This window comes from Drosophila simulans, chromosome 2R (genome assembly GCF_016746395.2).
Source record: "Drosophila simulans strain w501 chromosome 2R, Prin_Dsim_3.1, whole genome shotgun sequence".
NCBI classification, from domain to species: Eukaryota; Metazoa; Arthropoda; class Insecta; order Diptera; family Drosophilidae; genus Drosophila; species Drosophila simulans.
In genome coordinates, this window is record NC_052521.2 from 20,431,908 (window position 1) to 20,445,596 (window position 13,689).

The window sequence follows — 13,689 nt, forward strand, 5'->3', positions numbered from 1 at the left end:
TTGGTGCCAACCCGAACCCCAGGCCAAATCCAGCGATTTTTGGGCAGGTGTAGCGATGTGCCAGGCGGACATATTTCATTGTTGTTGCCAAAGTGTAATTGCGAATTCCAGACAAATGTGAAATTTGAATTTACAAGTTTAACTTTTCTTGTGAAATCATTTGTTCGGGCTGCTCCTTTTGTGGGTTTACTTCGTTGTGCGACTCAAGTGTGCAGTTGGCAATTCTCGACTTAGTTCATTTGTTCCATTTCAACGCTTGCCAGCCGGAGGAGTCCTCTGGGAGAAGGAGGAGGCGGAGGAGGAGCAGGCTGGGGATGTGGTTGCTCCATCTTTTCGGTCTCCACATAAACAAATGTACTCATGTCGCAGCTCCATTCACTGGATCCTGGTTCCTTGCTTCCCACTCCACACGACCCTTTCACTTCGATTGTTTCATTTTCTTTGCCATATTTCCGGATTGCTGTACTTCGTCCTTTGTCCCGGCAAAGGTATACTGTCGCTTTTGGGTAACATGCGTAGATAAGCCATGTGACTATCTACAATTGATTCCCTTCTTAGGGAGTATTACATATCAGATCCATTTGTAAGTATATTATAAAAAAATATTATTAGTGAGTAGTTATAGTTAGATATATTAATAGTTAGCATCATATGGATAAACCATCTGAAAATTAACAAAGATTTATTGTGTTCCTGGCTTAAACAATCACTTTGCTAATCGAAACCCCTTAAAAGGTATCTTAAAGGCGCCTCTTGCGATCCTGGGTTTCCTGTCCCCTTGCCAGTGGCTTATTTGGTTCCTTCTGTTTTGTGCCTCGGCGGAGGACATCCGGATTCGGGTACAGCTGGCGAGGCTTAGGCTGCGATCCCGGGATGCTTCACCTCAACGTGCCGCAAAACTCCGCCTCGAATGGAGGGTCCTTGAGGGCGAGGATGTGCGGAATGCGAAGGCTCCTTGCGCAGGACTCCCTTCCTTTCGTTTGGCATTCTTGTTTGGCTTTTGTGCATTTGCACGGCTTTCTGTTGGCTTCCTTGTTGGCTGCCTGCGAGTGTGTTTTTGTCCAGGCTTTTGTGCTCGAGCGTTGTGCCGAAAAAGTTGCATTTCACGTCTTGTTGGACTCGGACTTGCTCCGGGTCTCCTCGTCAGCTCTCCCGCTGATTTGGCTTCTTCATATTTTGTACCACCAAAGTGGTGCGTTCCGGTTTGCCGCATAAAACACACTGCCACGCCCCCTCTCTCTCTGCTCCCGCCCACCCACACACACACGTACGCACACAAATACAATTAGAGACTTGGTTTGTTGGTTCAACTTGTTTGCTTACATTCAACTTTATTTCACTTCTGCCGCGATGGTTTCTTTCAGTCACTATACAGACAGGAAAATCAAGATCAATCCGAATCTTTTATTATTCTTAGATATTTAATAAAGTAAAAACGACAATTTAAAAGGTTAATTTCCAAAAAGAAAGACTCTGAAATCGAAATTGAGGGTAGAAATTTCTTAAATGCTGGCTCCGCTCATTCGTGAATCTTATAGTTTCAAACACTTCGCCTATTCATCTTTGACATGCTCATTTGCCCACTGTTTTTATCAGTGTAGGCCTCAACCCGTTCAGCTGGCAGTGTGCAAAGTTTTTGGCCAACTTGGGCTCTTCGTCGTGGCACTAGCTCCATTGTGTTTTCCAGGGGGCCGGAGGAGGATCCTGAAAGGATGTCGGAAGCGCCTTAACTTAATTCTGCTGGGTTTTCTATGCATTCTCGAACCAACGAGCGAGCGCTGGCACTCTGTGTTTGCTTAAATGTTGTATAATTCACTGATTTCTCTGTGGTTTTGTTGCCATTGTTGGATTTTTGTTGATGCTCCTGGGTGTGCGAGTGTGAGTGTGGCAATGCTTGTGATTACATTACGTATACGTACGTATGCGCAATGTATGGGCACTTGTTCATTTGGTGAGCTGCAGCAACTTTGTGATAAGTCCTCAAGAAATATAGTAATTGGATGGATTACAAATAAATGGTGGACATGAGGTTAAGCCATGGAATATTATACAAGTATGCAAGTAGAAATAACTTATTGAAATATATCTATGCGGCTCAGCTGGCTTTTAAATTTGAGAGCTAAAGAAGAAGTACTCCAGAAAAGCAAGTTAATTGCTAAAATAAATTGAAATGCAAATTACTCTTTTTGGGTATACTTGGCCAAAATATTCCTTCGTAATTGAAGTACCTTTGATATCACTTTTCATGCCCATAAAATCCATATCAGTTTAGTCTGCATTTATTTTGGACGAGTAATATTATTATTACTTATTTTTTCGATACTCGGCACTCCGGCATGTTCATTCAGCCTACTTTTGGCCAACAGATTGCAATAAAATAACCGAAAATACACTACCCTAGCCAATCCCAATTTCAGACGATTCCCCCATGGAAATCGTAAGGAAAAGAACATGAACTGAACATTGTAAATTGTTGTCCGAAAATTTATTGGCAGCACTTATCAGATTCACTCATAAATCTACAAAAAGACCGTCTCCAAAGCCGTGATTGCCGTCTCTTTCGCTCCCTTGCGCTGCGCGGGCGGGTGTGTTTGTGTGCGGGGGAGAGTATCTGTGTGAGGCCGAAATACACAGTAAAAAAACTGAAGGATAGAAAAGGATTGTTTATATAACATAACTTATGAGATCCATAAATTAATGTATTAAACTTCTTTTAATGGTCTCCAAACATTCTTAAGAATACATACATGCTTATTTTCACAAAGTTACTATGATTTTCTCTAGGTGCATCTGGCCGTGAGTGGGTGGCTTGTGCGAGACATTTATTTGCATGCCTTCGCCCGGGTTTGGCTCTCACTCGGTGCTCCATTTCGGTCGCACAATCCACAAATTAACATGACATTTTTACAAGCCAAACATGTGTACACATGGGCCCGAAAGTGAACCGAACCACTCGAAATTAATAGCCAGCAAAGCAGCATCGGGCGCACATAAGCCGCTCATTGGACGTCGAATGGATGTGGCCCAAATGGACACTCGGAACTACGGCCGGACATTTATGGACATGGCCGAAAAAGTGGGGAATGTGTAGAGAGGGGGGCAGCATCGGACCGAAGTTCGAACAGGTTGCCATTTTATGCATCCATAAATTTAATTACTCAAAGCTACAAAATGTGCAAAAACAAAGAGCCATTAGCTCAGGTGGAAAATGGTCCAGGGATGAACTTTCATATCTCGAATTTCTCCGATTCGAACAAAGTTTATGGCTCTACTCTCTCATTTCTCGCAATTTATGCACTGCAGAAGAAAGTTTTATCATGTGAATAGTTTCGATGCAACTAGTGAATAAAATATAAAATACTAAGTCCATAACAGCTGGCGATTATACGTGTACGAATTTACTGAATGTTTACGAACATATTAAAACCTATTTGGAGTTAGGATTCCATTGAACCGACTTGAATGTTCGATAATCTGGCCAAGTGATGTGCATGCCCAGTCAACTTGCAGGTTTTTCATTGACAGAGCGACAGGAGTCTATGAGGCAGGCCCCAAACGACGGAGGAGACAGGCTGTGTGGCAGGGGAAAATCATGACAAAACATTTGGCCAACGAGTTTTCATTTTCTTTGTGAGCTGGCTTTTTTTGCCCCATTTTTTTCGGTTCCACTCGAATGAGAATGACGAGAGGACGTCGACGATGATGAAGTTATCAGGCAAAACAAGCCAAAAGTTGGCACAGTTTCAAAAAGTTTGGCCCACATAGAACGGACAGCCGGGATGGGGCTAACAATCCGAAGAGCAGACTGCAAATTCTAAAACAAGGCACACGAACTTTGCCCACTGAGCTGCAGCGAGCGAAAGAGACGCCTTGACGCCGGCGATGAAAGAGACGGACGGCTGGGGCAAGAAAGAGACGGCCGAACGGACACCGAGGACTCAAACATTTCCGTCCAAGTGCGAATGAGTTTAGCCCTCGGATCTCTGTCAATAGCGAGGAGTGGCACATGGACAGGAGCCACAGGAACTGCCGGCAAAAACAACAGCAGTTGACAAATGCAACAAACGACAAGTTAAAATTCATGTTCATTGTGGATGCCACAAGTTTGCCTTTGCTGGGGTTAAAACACAACATTGCTCGACATCAAACCAACAAGCTGGCAGTGTAAATGGTAATTGACAAACAGCAGCTTAAGTATTTTAGAGCGATTTTAAGTGTTCTGAATGTCGGTAAGCTGGGGATAAGTGAGTGAATCTCAAATAATATTGCATTCAAGAGGTTGCTTGTGAAATCCAAAGATTCTGGTAAAAGATGTGGAGGATGGACTGGTATGTAATTAGAAATTGGCTCCAAAGTGGTGTAATATGTAATATAATTCATGGGAGTTCAGATGCATTATGCACCTTTCCAACTTTAAAGGCCAAGTTTTCGAGGTTTCCACGATTTGCTGCGTTATATACTTAAATGCATAGTCGCTTAAGACTCATCTTAGGTAATTGCATCGATAAACAATGCTAGTCTTATGTACATATTTCAGTAAACCTACTAAGTTTGCGAAAAGCCGAAGCTCATCTACTGCCAACTATTTTAATTATTCAAATTTGAAAAACAAAAAGCCCTCTCGCCGACAGCTCTCGTTTCACTCGCCAATCCGAAACAAAACATTTGCGCAATGTAAGTGGCCAGAATATTTTAGCGCCTGGTTTCTTCGGATGGAAAGTGTTTCTGCCACCTCACCTGACTGACTGACTGACGGACTGACTGACTGGTTGACTGAATGACTTCCGTTTCGCTCCACTTTGGACAATAATATGACGCATGCATGTTGGGGCTAACATGAAGTTAGCCGCAAAATAATAAAATGGCTATTATAAATTTCTGTTTTGCAAAATATTTCCAGGAATTCGGGGATGGATTGTAGCCAGCCAGCCTTTCAAGCGGAAATTGCACATTTTGCAGAAAGTGCTCCCCCGGCGAACTGGGAGATGAGATGGAGTAGAAAAGGAATTAGGAATGCAATTTGAGGTTACGTTAGCAAGGGGCAAACGGGCAAACTGACACTGGAAGAAAAGTCTATGCCCGTCCAAGTAGATTAACATATATATACAAACAAAGATGAGAATCGTGGAATAATGGGCTTGCATGGATTGGTTTTGCTCATACTTTAGTGTGAATTCAATAGCTAACCAGTTATTTTTCCCAGTGCATCGCACCACCAACCGCATCTGACCACATCTGTATGCGCATTTGTTTAGATGAGAGACGCTATATGTGTGTGTGTGTCAGCCAGGCAAACAGACAGTTGGACTGGCACTTGGACAGATGTTGGTATACGCAGGGATCCTGGAAGTTGGTCCCAGCTCCGGCTGACAGCTGGACCCAGGAATATTCCCCCAGCGCCCCCAGAAACCCTTTTCCCAGATATTAATAGACGAAATTTGAGTATTGCTTCCGTCATGAATAAAATTTTGCATCCAGAGGGCAGCTGCAGCGCATGGGGAACTATGTAGGGCTCCTCCGAAAACTTTTGACAATCCTCCCCCCACTCACCCCTCACAGCTCCGCCTCCGCTGCGGAAAACTTCTCACCCAGAGTTGGAGCATTCACATTGTCCAGGGCTGCAGTTTCCTTGCCCAAAACTTTTCAAATTGTCCATTCAACGTCCATTCAGCTGTCTGTTTTTGTGGCTTCCATTTTTCCTCTTTTTACTTTCTTTTAATTTTAATGATGCGTTCTGAAAAATGTTAAAAGCTTGCGTTGCCGCCAAGCTAAAAACAATTTCGGGTATGTGCATTTTATGGGATTTGAGCATCCTGCTCCCAATGGGCAGAGATGATTGCCCCTCTTGTATTTTGAAAAAGGAAAGTTAAAGCTAAAAGGGCGGACCTCCGAAAAATTGATTGCGTTGCAACAGTTTCGGTTTTAAGAATTTAATAACTTCCATCTGGCCAAAAAATAGGTATGCAATCCAAATTAAATACCCAACTTAATCAATCAAAGGCAAAGGCAGATTCGGCCACAATCGCTACGCCCATCACTCGAGAAATCCAGGACTGCAAAATACAAATGCAGAATGCAGAAATTGAAAGAAACGCAGCGAGACGAACTGAGCTGAAACCACAGAACGAAATGCGGTAACACGCAGAACTTTGCTGAATCAACTACTAAAAGATTTATGGTATCAAAATAGTGCCACATAAAATATTCACACCTTGGCCCGGCTTGGCCAGAATCTAACGACTCTGCAGGGACGCAGGAAAGGGATTTGGGTGGGGCCTGGATCGGAGGGAGAAAGCCAACCAGCCAACCAACCAACCAACCAACCAACTGATGGCTTTGGCCGATAAAGTCATTGTTTATACTCCGCACAGCGACTGGGTTGTGGATTGCATTTTGGCCATAAGTTGGCAACATTTTTTATGCGTTCATCATGCGGTCAGCATAAATTTTTCATCGCCATTCCAGCTTTTCCCTCGTCCAATTTTCCTTGGCGAGCCCCCCACCCCGCACCGCTTGCCGCGAACATGTTGCCAATTTTGATGTCTGATGGCCATAAATCAGGGCGTTTAAAGTCGCCAAATGAAAAACAACGAATGAATAATTCCATTTTGGCCATAACATATAAACTATTTATTCCACACCAATATGTCTGTGGCCAAGTCTGTGTTTCTTGTGTGTTTAAGTATCTGTTTGCTTGCGTAGGGGAAGTCTTGGAACAAGTAAATAAAGAGACACCAATCATGCAAAAGTACAAAAACAACTAATGATGGGCTCAACGGTTTCGTCAACGCCAATGGGGGACCTTTGTAACCGCTTTTCCTGAAAGCAAAACATTGTATATCATTGCCGTCATTTTTGGCTCCTCCCCTGAGCGGACCACCTTTTATATAAGAAGTGAGTACTCACCACAATTGAATGATTGATTGCCTTTGCTGTACTTCGAGGAGTCGTGCATGGATGGTGCGCTAAGGGTTAGAGATTAAAAGGGATTGCTATGGATCGGATTAGGATGCCGAGCGCCCCTGGGCGAGATCTACTTACTTCAGACCGTTCCGCATATCCCGGTACATGGGAGCATCGTAGGAGGTCTTCATCCGGCTAACCTGTTGGTGTCCCTGGCTCGGCTGCTGGAAGTGCTGCTGCTGTTGCTGCTGCTGCTGCTGCTGGTACTGCGGCTGGTGACTCTGCATAGGCTGACTGTATTGCCACATATTGGAGTTGTTCATCATCTGATTGGAGCTGGGACTGGAGTTCCAGCCGCCAGCGTGCGAGGGCGACGAGGGACAGGGCGCAGACATCACAGCATTGCAGCCGCCCGTCAGACGTCCTTGATGCATTTGGGTGGTAGATCCACTGGGATTGTACTGCTGCAGCGGCTGCATCTGACCCATCGAGGTCATCGGCTGCAGGTCAGGCAGCACTGCATTGATCCCGGGGGCATCGATGGCGCCCATGGGATTGCCCATCATGGGCATCATGGTCATGCTGTTCAGGGGAGTCACCGCTCCAATCGGCAGCTGGGTGCTCATCGTCGACATGGGGGTCATCTGATTGCCCCCTTGCATCATGCCCAGCGGCATACCCTGCATTGGGTACGACGAAGCGCCCGGCTGGCACACGGGCATCTGCATCTGCAGATTCATCTGCGGTGGATTCAGGGGCTGCATGGCCATGGACTGTCCTTGACCCTGACCGACTCCCATGCTTAGGGGGTACTGGGGAACGCTCTTCATCTGAAACATGGAAGAACACGGCATGTGTAGTGCGTATACCAAGTCTACAAAGCCAAAGCAACTATCTGTACCTTGGAATCGGCGTACATGCCGTAATCAGCTTCGTAAGGCACTGAGCAAAAATTCATTTTCGATGTGTGGAAAGCTCGAGATATTCCGAAAGTGTTTATAAAATAGTTCACTCCAAATTTGTATAGAACTTAAATTTTGAGAATTTTTTTTTTTTTTCTTACTTTCTACCAATAGATCTGAATCCTACGATGAAATAAATACGAATGAGGTATGGAAAGGAAAACTTCCCAGACATCTGACAGGGTTGGGAAAAGCCTACTATGATTGAATAGAACAGAATTTTAGCGTTTTGTTTTATGATCGTCTCAAAGGCCTTGGAAAATAATATTATTTAAAACGTCAGAGTAGTCAGTGTATTGTATAATTCCAAATTTCTTGTTATCACATCGAGTAAATGGGACGCAAAAACCACAAGACTAGAAGGAAAGTCAAAGTGCACTCGAAGATCCAGCCTCCTCAGAAAATCAAAGTGAAGCTGCCGAAAGAACATAAACGCAGCACTCTTCGTCCCAAGATTCAGAACTCGAAGGTTTTCCACGTTAACTGCTGCAAGTACAAGATCCGTTCGAGGCCCATGAGATGCAATCAGTGCAACCTGGCCACCCAGTGCCCCTCCCGCACGGTCGCTCTCGCCCCGTCTGTGCCGCTCCTGCATCATCCTGTCCGGCGAAAGGTGGTCCATATGCCGGAAACCGTTGTCATGCATATGCGGAATATGGAGAACGCCCGCCGAGTGGCGGATATGCACAGAAGAACCCTTATTCAAACATATGTTCCCTCGCCGGATGAGGATGATGACGAAGATACACACCAAATCGATCGGAGGTCAAGGCAAGTCTATAGGAGAGACCGACAGAGACCCTTATCCAGCCACTTGGATGTGAATGACATGGACTTGGACCCGTTTCAGTAGGGATGTGTGTTGGAAATATAGGTACTGTGGTAATTGTTTAACTACTCGTTTACGGAATGCCCATGAGTCCTACTTTACTTCTAGTTGCCAATCCACATATCCCGTGAGACGAGGGATTCCGTTGCCACTTCTAACTAGTTGCTTCGCCCCATGGGCATATCGTGATCATCCATAAAACCACGCCCCTCCGCCAGTCTCCCCGCCCACCCAAGCTGTCCAGGACAATTAATTTTGCCCCGGCTTGTCAGCTTATTGTTTATCTACATAACTACGGAACACGAAGAGAACAGAGAACAGAGGACGACTGCCCTGAGCTGTCGTGTCATTTATTCAGCTGCTCCGACCGGGCTCGACTTTCGATATCCTTTGGGCCGCGGTGCAGTTGCCACACCATTTATGCCATTAAGTCATTAGCTTTGTTTAACAAATAACAAACTGTCAATGAGTGATTAACGATGTTTTTCGCATGAACTGCAATTAGCCGCCGCCGCCGCCACCGTGGACGTGGACTTCGTCGTTCGCCGCCCGACTTCTTTTCCCTGACAAATGGGTGTGATTTCGCTCCCGGCGGTGCTCCAGTGGATCCGAGGTGCACTGCCTGGATGTGGTTTGATGTTGGTGGTGGTGGCGGGTGGATGGTAGATGGTGGGCTCACCGGGTGACAAGCACTCGTTATTGATGCGCCCCCAAGCTGCCGTCACTTGGCAATTATTGTGTATTGTGCTCCGAGTCAACGGCATTTGCCATAGTCGTGGAACAGTCACACTCATCGCAGTTTGCATTTATCATTGAAGGGTAGTGCTGGCATTTTAAGGAGCCATTTTGGTAGCTAGCAATCGAAAGTGTATCACTTTCCAGCCGATTCATTCATTTGGCATTTGGGTATTTGGAAGGAAATGTATGTATGAACCATAGTCCTTTCATCATAACTTGGCCAAAATGAGTCCCACACCAAAAGGAATAACATTCTTTCACAGCTTCTGATCCATACTAACATTTTGTATCAAATTTGGGTCAAATAAAAAAAAATTTTTTTTTTACAATTTTCGCTTTTTTTGTAAGGGCTTTGATCCATACTAACGACCTATATCACAAATCTGCAGGTTTTTGAAAATTCGATTTTTGCCAATTTTTGCAATTTTTGTAAGGGGTTACATCATCAAAATTTGCAAAAAATCGAAAAAAAATAAAATGTTCAAACTGGAACGCCATTCGATTGGGATTGCGAATACGAACTCAACGAGGTACAGCATTCAAGATTTGGGCCATTAAATCGGTTGTTTTGGCCAAAATACTGACTATTTTATATGAATCACTGTGGTAGGGAACACACTTTTATATAACAATAGATCCACTTCATATGGATGGACTCTTAGCTATTCCTTTGCCTTTAGAGCTGCCATCTCTGTTGGTGAGTGGGAGGAAAGAGTAGCGTTAACGCAATTATACCCGTTGACAAGTGTAATGTCAGCCAACCGCGGCTGCCATTCTCATTGGCATCTCCACAAGTCTCCCGTTTGGCAACCATCAAGCTGTTCCAACTCCAGCTCCTGCTCCTGCTCCTCCTCCTGGTCCCCCTCCAGCTCCTCCTGCTGCTTCTGCTGTCGACGTGACGCGCTTCATCACTCACTCGCTGGCTGCTAACACGCTCCCCAGTTACCCTGTTATCCGGCCCCCTCCACTTAGCCACTCAGGAGGACTGGCGCCCGGCTCATTTCGATCCCTGCACTTTATTTCCATGACCAGGAGCGGAGCAGGTGGGTGGGGGGAGCGTGCCATTAAGAATAGTGCATTTTATTAGTTGTATAAATAAGTGTTACGAGACTGACAGAATTATTTATAATGGATAGTGGGGGTATGCATATGTTTACCATACCTAATCGACTTTGAAGGACTCCCGAACCGCTCCCGTGTAAACATATTTACACTGTAATTATTATGCAAAATGCAATTGACTCCATTATTTACGATATTGTTAGACTTCGTGAGCAGAGTGCTAAATGGGGTGAACCACATTGGATGGCGACAGCGCAACTTTCAATATATATAAATTGCTAATTCCATATTTCTATGTATATCTGTAATCCGGCAACACAATATAAATGAGTTTGTGTGCGGTCGCTAATTGCCTTTGCCAGAAAGTTAATTACGGCGAAATTTGAAAATTTCAAAATTGGACTTGTCAAAAACATTTTGACGTTTCCCCTCAGACGTCCGCCACCCAGCGCCGAAATTCAGCCATCAGTTGGAGGAAATTAGTTTTACAAACTTTGGGTTTTTGCAATTCGCACTGTTTTGGATTCGCTGGCTTTTAACTAAAAGTTGGCTTTCATTGTTGGCCTCGGCACTCATTATGCGGCATTATTACGACTATTAGCACTCGAATATCAAACACAAATGAGGAAATGCCATTCATCAAGTGAAGTGTTGATGTCCATTTGAATTACTGCAAACATTTCACATAAACCATTTTCCATTTTCCAGGCCTAATTAAGTGCCGCGGATGCGTGTTAATGATTGCGCATCGGGTTCAATAAAAAGTATCAAAATGGCAAACGCAAATAATTGTGAAGCCCGATGTTAGCTGGTTGCGGCGAAATCAAATTGATGAAATGTGATTTTGTGATATGATTTTGGATGGCCATGTCAGGTCGAGAAGGAAATTGAATGTTGATTCCTGTTGAGTGGCAAACGCGAGCGTGATATGCGCTGAAAATGTAGTTCAAAAGACTCTCAACATTTAGTGAACACTACACCATTGTTAAACATTTAACAAGCTGCCTGGAAATTTGCATTGCTCGCTGAGGAGGGCAATCTTTCTGCTCATTACTGGGAATCTGCAAGAAAGTAGGAAAACAAGGACGAACTTTGCCCGTACTCCGTCCTCATTACTCATCAGACATGCACGCGGGGCTAAGGTCTTTGATTTAACACCTACATACAAGAGGAGCTGTGCCGGAGCGACAAAGGCCTCATTAATTAGGAATGTTAAGATGATGAAAACTAATCTGCTAAAAGCACGCTGCCGCTACCCCGTGCCACGACCATGTCCATGAGTCCCCAGAATCCTTCTGGTGAGTCATTTGTCTGCCGGGATCAGTGGAAGAAGAAAGGGGTCCGCAGGAGTGGCTTTGGAGGCGTCATTGTTTGGCACCCGTTCACATGCGCTTAATGCACTTGGAAGCCGGGTCTCACCTTCGACAATGTTGCTGGATAAGCACGGAGGCAAAGCACTGGCAACAAACTAACCCAGAGCTGCAAGGACCCGGCGGAAGCGAAGGATAGCCCAGGACGTCAGGTTGAAATCTGTGCAAATCACAAAATTGGAAAAATCGAGGCGAAACGAGGGGAGCGAGCCAAGCATTGCTAAGGATGGGGATCCGGCAAGCCAAATGCCAAGCGAACTAGAAGCCGGAATCAGAATCGAGTCCTCCATTAGAGTTGGCCATAAAATAAGCAACTTGTATCGGTAGCTCCAGCTCCGCTTTCCCAGCTCATTTTCCACGCGGAGAAAAAGTTTGCTCCAATTGCAGTTGGGAAACAGCGTGGCCAATCGTTTAGCTAAGTTTTATACTGAAACTGCAGAAGCTGATGCTAACTAATAAACTTTTTTTTACCATTATAATTTATATGTTTTGTGAACTTGACACCGCATTTTCGCTCTGTGCACTCGTAAGCTCATGATGCCCCAATGCATGACGCTTGGCTGAGTGCAAATTCAATTAACTTGTTACAACACAAGCTAAGGATCAGCTTTGGCATCAGCATCTGCCCAGACGGGATTGGGATGTGTATCTGTGTTTGGGCCTGCAGTAAAAGTGGGTCCGAAGAAGGGTTCTCGATGCTTCTCCGCCGACATTTGTTTATTCTATTTCGAATTTTAATTCCAATCAAATTGGTTTTTGCGGTACGCGCTCAAACAAACATTTATTTGATTTAGGCCCCGTCGGAAAATGCATTTTTCCTCATTCAATTAATAAAAGATGCCGGAGGCAAACATCCATAACGAGCTGACATTTACATTGGCCTAGAGTGACTGCGGCAAATAGAAGTTGAAGTCGAGCGGAGGCCACTGCACATGAATTTCTTAGCGACTCAAATTGAAATTGATAATCAAACGTCAATTTCTCCATGGATTAGCAGTGTAAATAAATCTGCAGAGAGCACAATCAAGACATTTTGGTTCGCAGGAATATAGGGAGGCAGGATTCGCTATTTAGAAAATCCAAATCGTAATATAAATGAAAATGGTTGTAAAGGGCTTAAAGTCATAACAATGTGTTGACTAACAGTTGAAAGTTTTGTGAAGCCGCCAAATGCGCCTGTTTATGTTGCCAACTGAAAAGTACACTTTCTTTCCTTTTAAATCCCAACTCAAATTCAGATTTATATAAAATTACCATTCCGCCCGCTCAACTGACAACAGCCGACGGGCAAAATATTCTGGCTGGCCCTTTTTTCCATTATTTTCGACATTACCTTAAAAATATATCCCCATCGCAGCGGTCCATAATTTATGGCCTGTCCCAGTGCCCGCTTCCATTATGAATTCATTAGCACCTGAGGGCTGCGCGAAAGAACCCAAAAAAAGGGGAATTTAAAAGACAGCATTTGGCCAATGCCAATAGGTCGAGAATTAGGGCCAAAAGGGCGAGTTTCAGTGGCTTTAAAGTGGCTTGCGAGCAGGATGATCCCGGGATTCTTTTCAAAGTGACTCCGTCATGTATTTGCATATCACGGAGTGTTATACCAAGCCAACAGACTGAATATATCCAATCTCCCCGACTGAGACTGATTTGCCCGGGGAGCCGCACAAATGATGCGATCCGTGTGGCACGTGCCCCGCCGTTTTGGCCGCAAATCGATGGTGGCTGATGGTGGCCAGCAAATCCAAAGCTATTCACGTCCCATGCCACCCAGCTGCAGTCCCAGCTGGCTGGCTGCATTCGCAATTAGATGGCGGAGTGGGTC

The 13,689-nt window shown here is 44.8% G+C and overlaps 2 protein-coding genes across 3 annotated transcripts; one reads left to right on the plus strand and one right to left on the minus strand.

Moving 5' to 3' along the window:
* Nucleotides 1-6,601: 6,601 nt before the first annotated feature.
* On the minus strand, nt 6,602-8,057 carry LOC6735840 (serine/threonine-protein kinase CBK1). 2 transcript variants are annotated; one of them, XM_002082714.4, is made up of 4 exons: nt 7,805-8,057; nt 7,042-7,733; nt 6,907-6,965; nt 6,602-6,819 (listed from the first exon to the last, which is right to left on the minus strand). In XM_002082714.4, exons 1-4 carry the CDS (start codon nt 7,859-7,861, stop codon nt 6,785-6,787), a joined length of 843 nt encoding a protein of 280 aa, XP_002082750.1. In that variant the 5' UTR covers nt 7,862-8,057; the 3' UTR covers nt 6,602-6,784. The 2 variants fall into 2 exon arrangements, with proteins under 2 accessions (XP_002082750.1, XP_044778471.1); XM_044922536.1 differs by lacking the exon at nt 6,602-6,819 and having other exon boundaries at nt 6,906-6,992.
* A 70-nt stretch (nt 8,058-8,127) lies between these two features.
* On the plus strand, nt 8,128-9,580 carry LOC6735841. The gene is made up of 2 exons (XM_016168802.2): nt 8,128-8,739; nt 8,803-9,580. The coding sequence occupies exon 1, from the start codon at nt 8,200-8,202 to the stop codon at nt 8,716-8,718; it is 519 nt and encodes a 172-aa protein (XP_016029212.1). The 5' UTR covers nt 8,128-8,199; the 3' UTR covers nt 8,719-8,739; nt 8,803-9,580.
* The last annotated feature ends 4,109 nt before the right edge of the window (nt 9,581-13,689 follow it).

Bases quoted from the DNA above. Each gene is read 5' to 3' on its own strand.
- LOC6735840 (XM_002082714.4), bottom strand. From the start codon at position 7,861: ATGAATTTTTGCTCAGTGCCTTACGAAGCTGATTACGGCATGTACGCC. The intron at 7,734-7,804 runs GTACAGATAGTT...TCCATGTTTCAG, and splicing joins GCATGTACGCCGATTCCAAG to ATGAAGAGCGTTCCCCAGTA. The intron at 6,966-7,041 runs GTAAGTAGATCT...TCTAACCCTTAG, and splicing joins GATATGCGGAACGGTCTGAA to CGCACCATCCATGCACGACT.
- LOC6735841 (XM_016168802.2), top strand. From the start codon at position 8,200: ATGGGACGCAAAAACCACAAGACTAGAAGGAAAGTCAAAGTGCACTCG.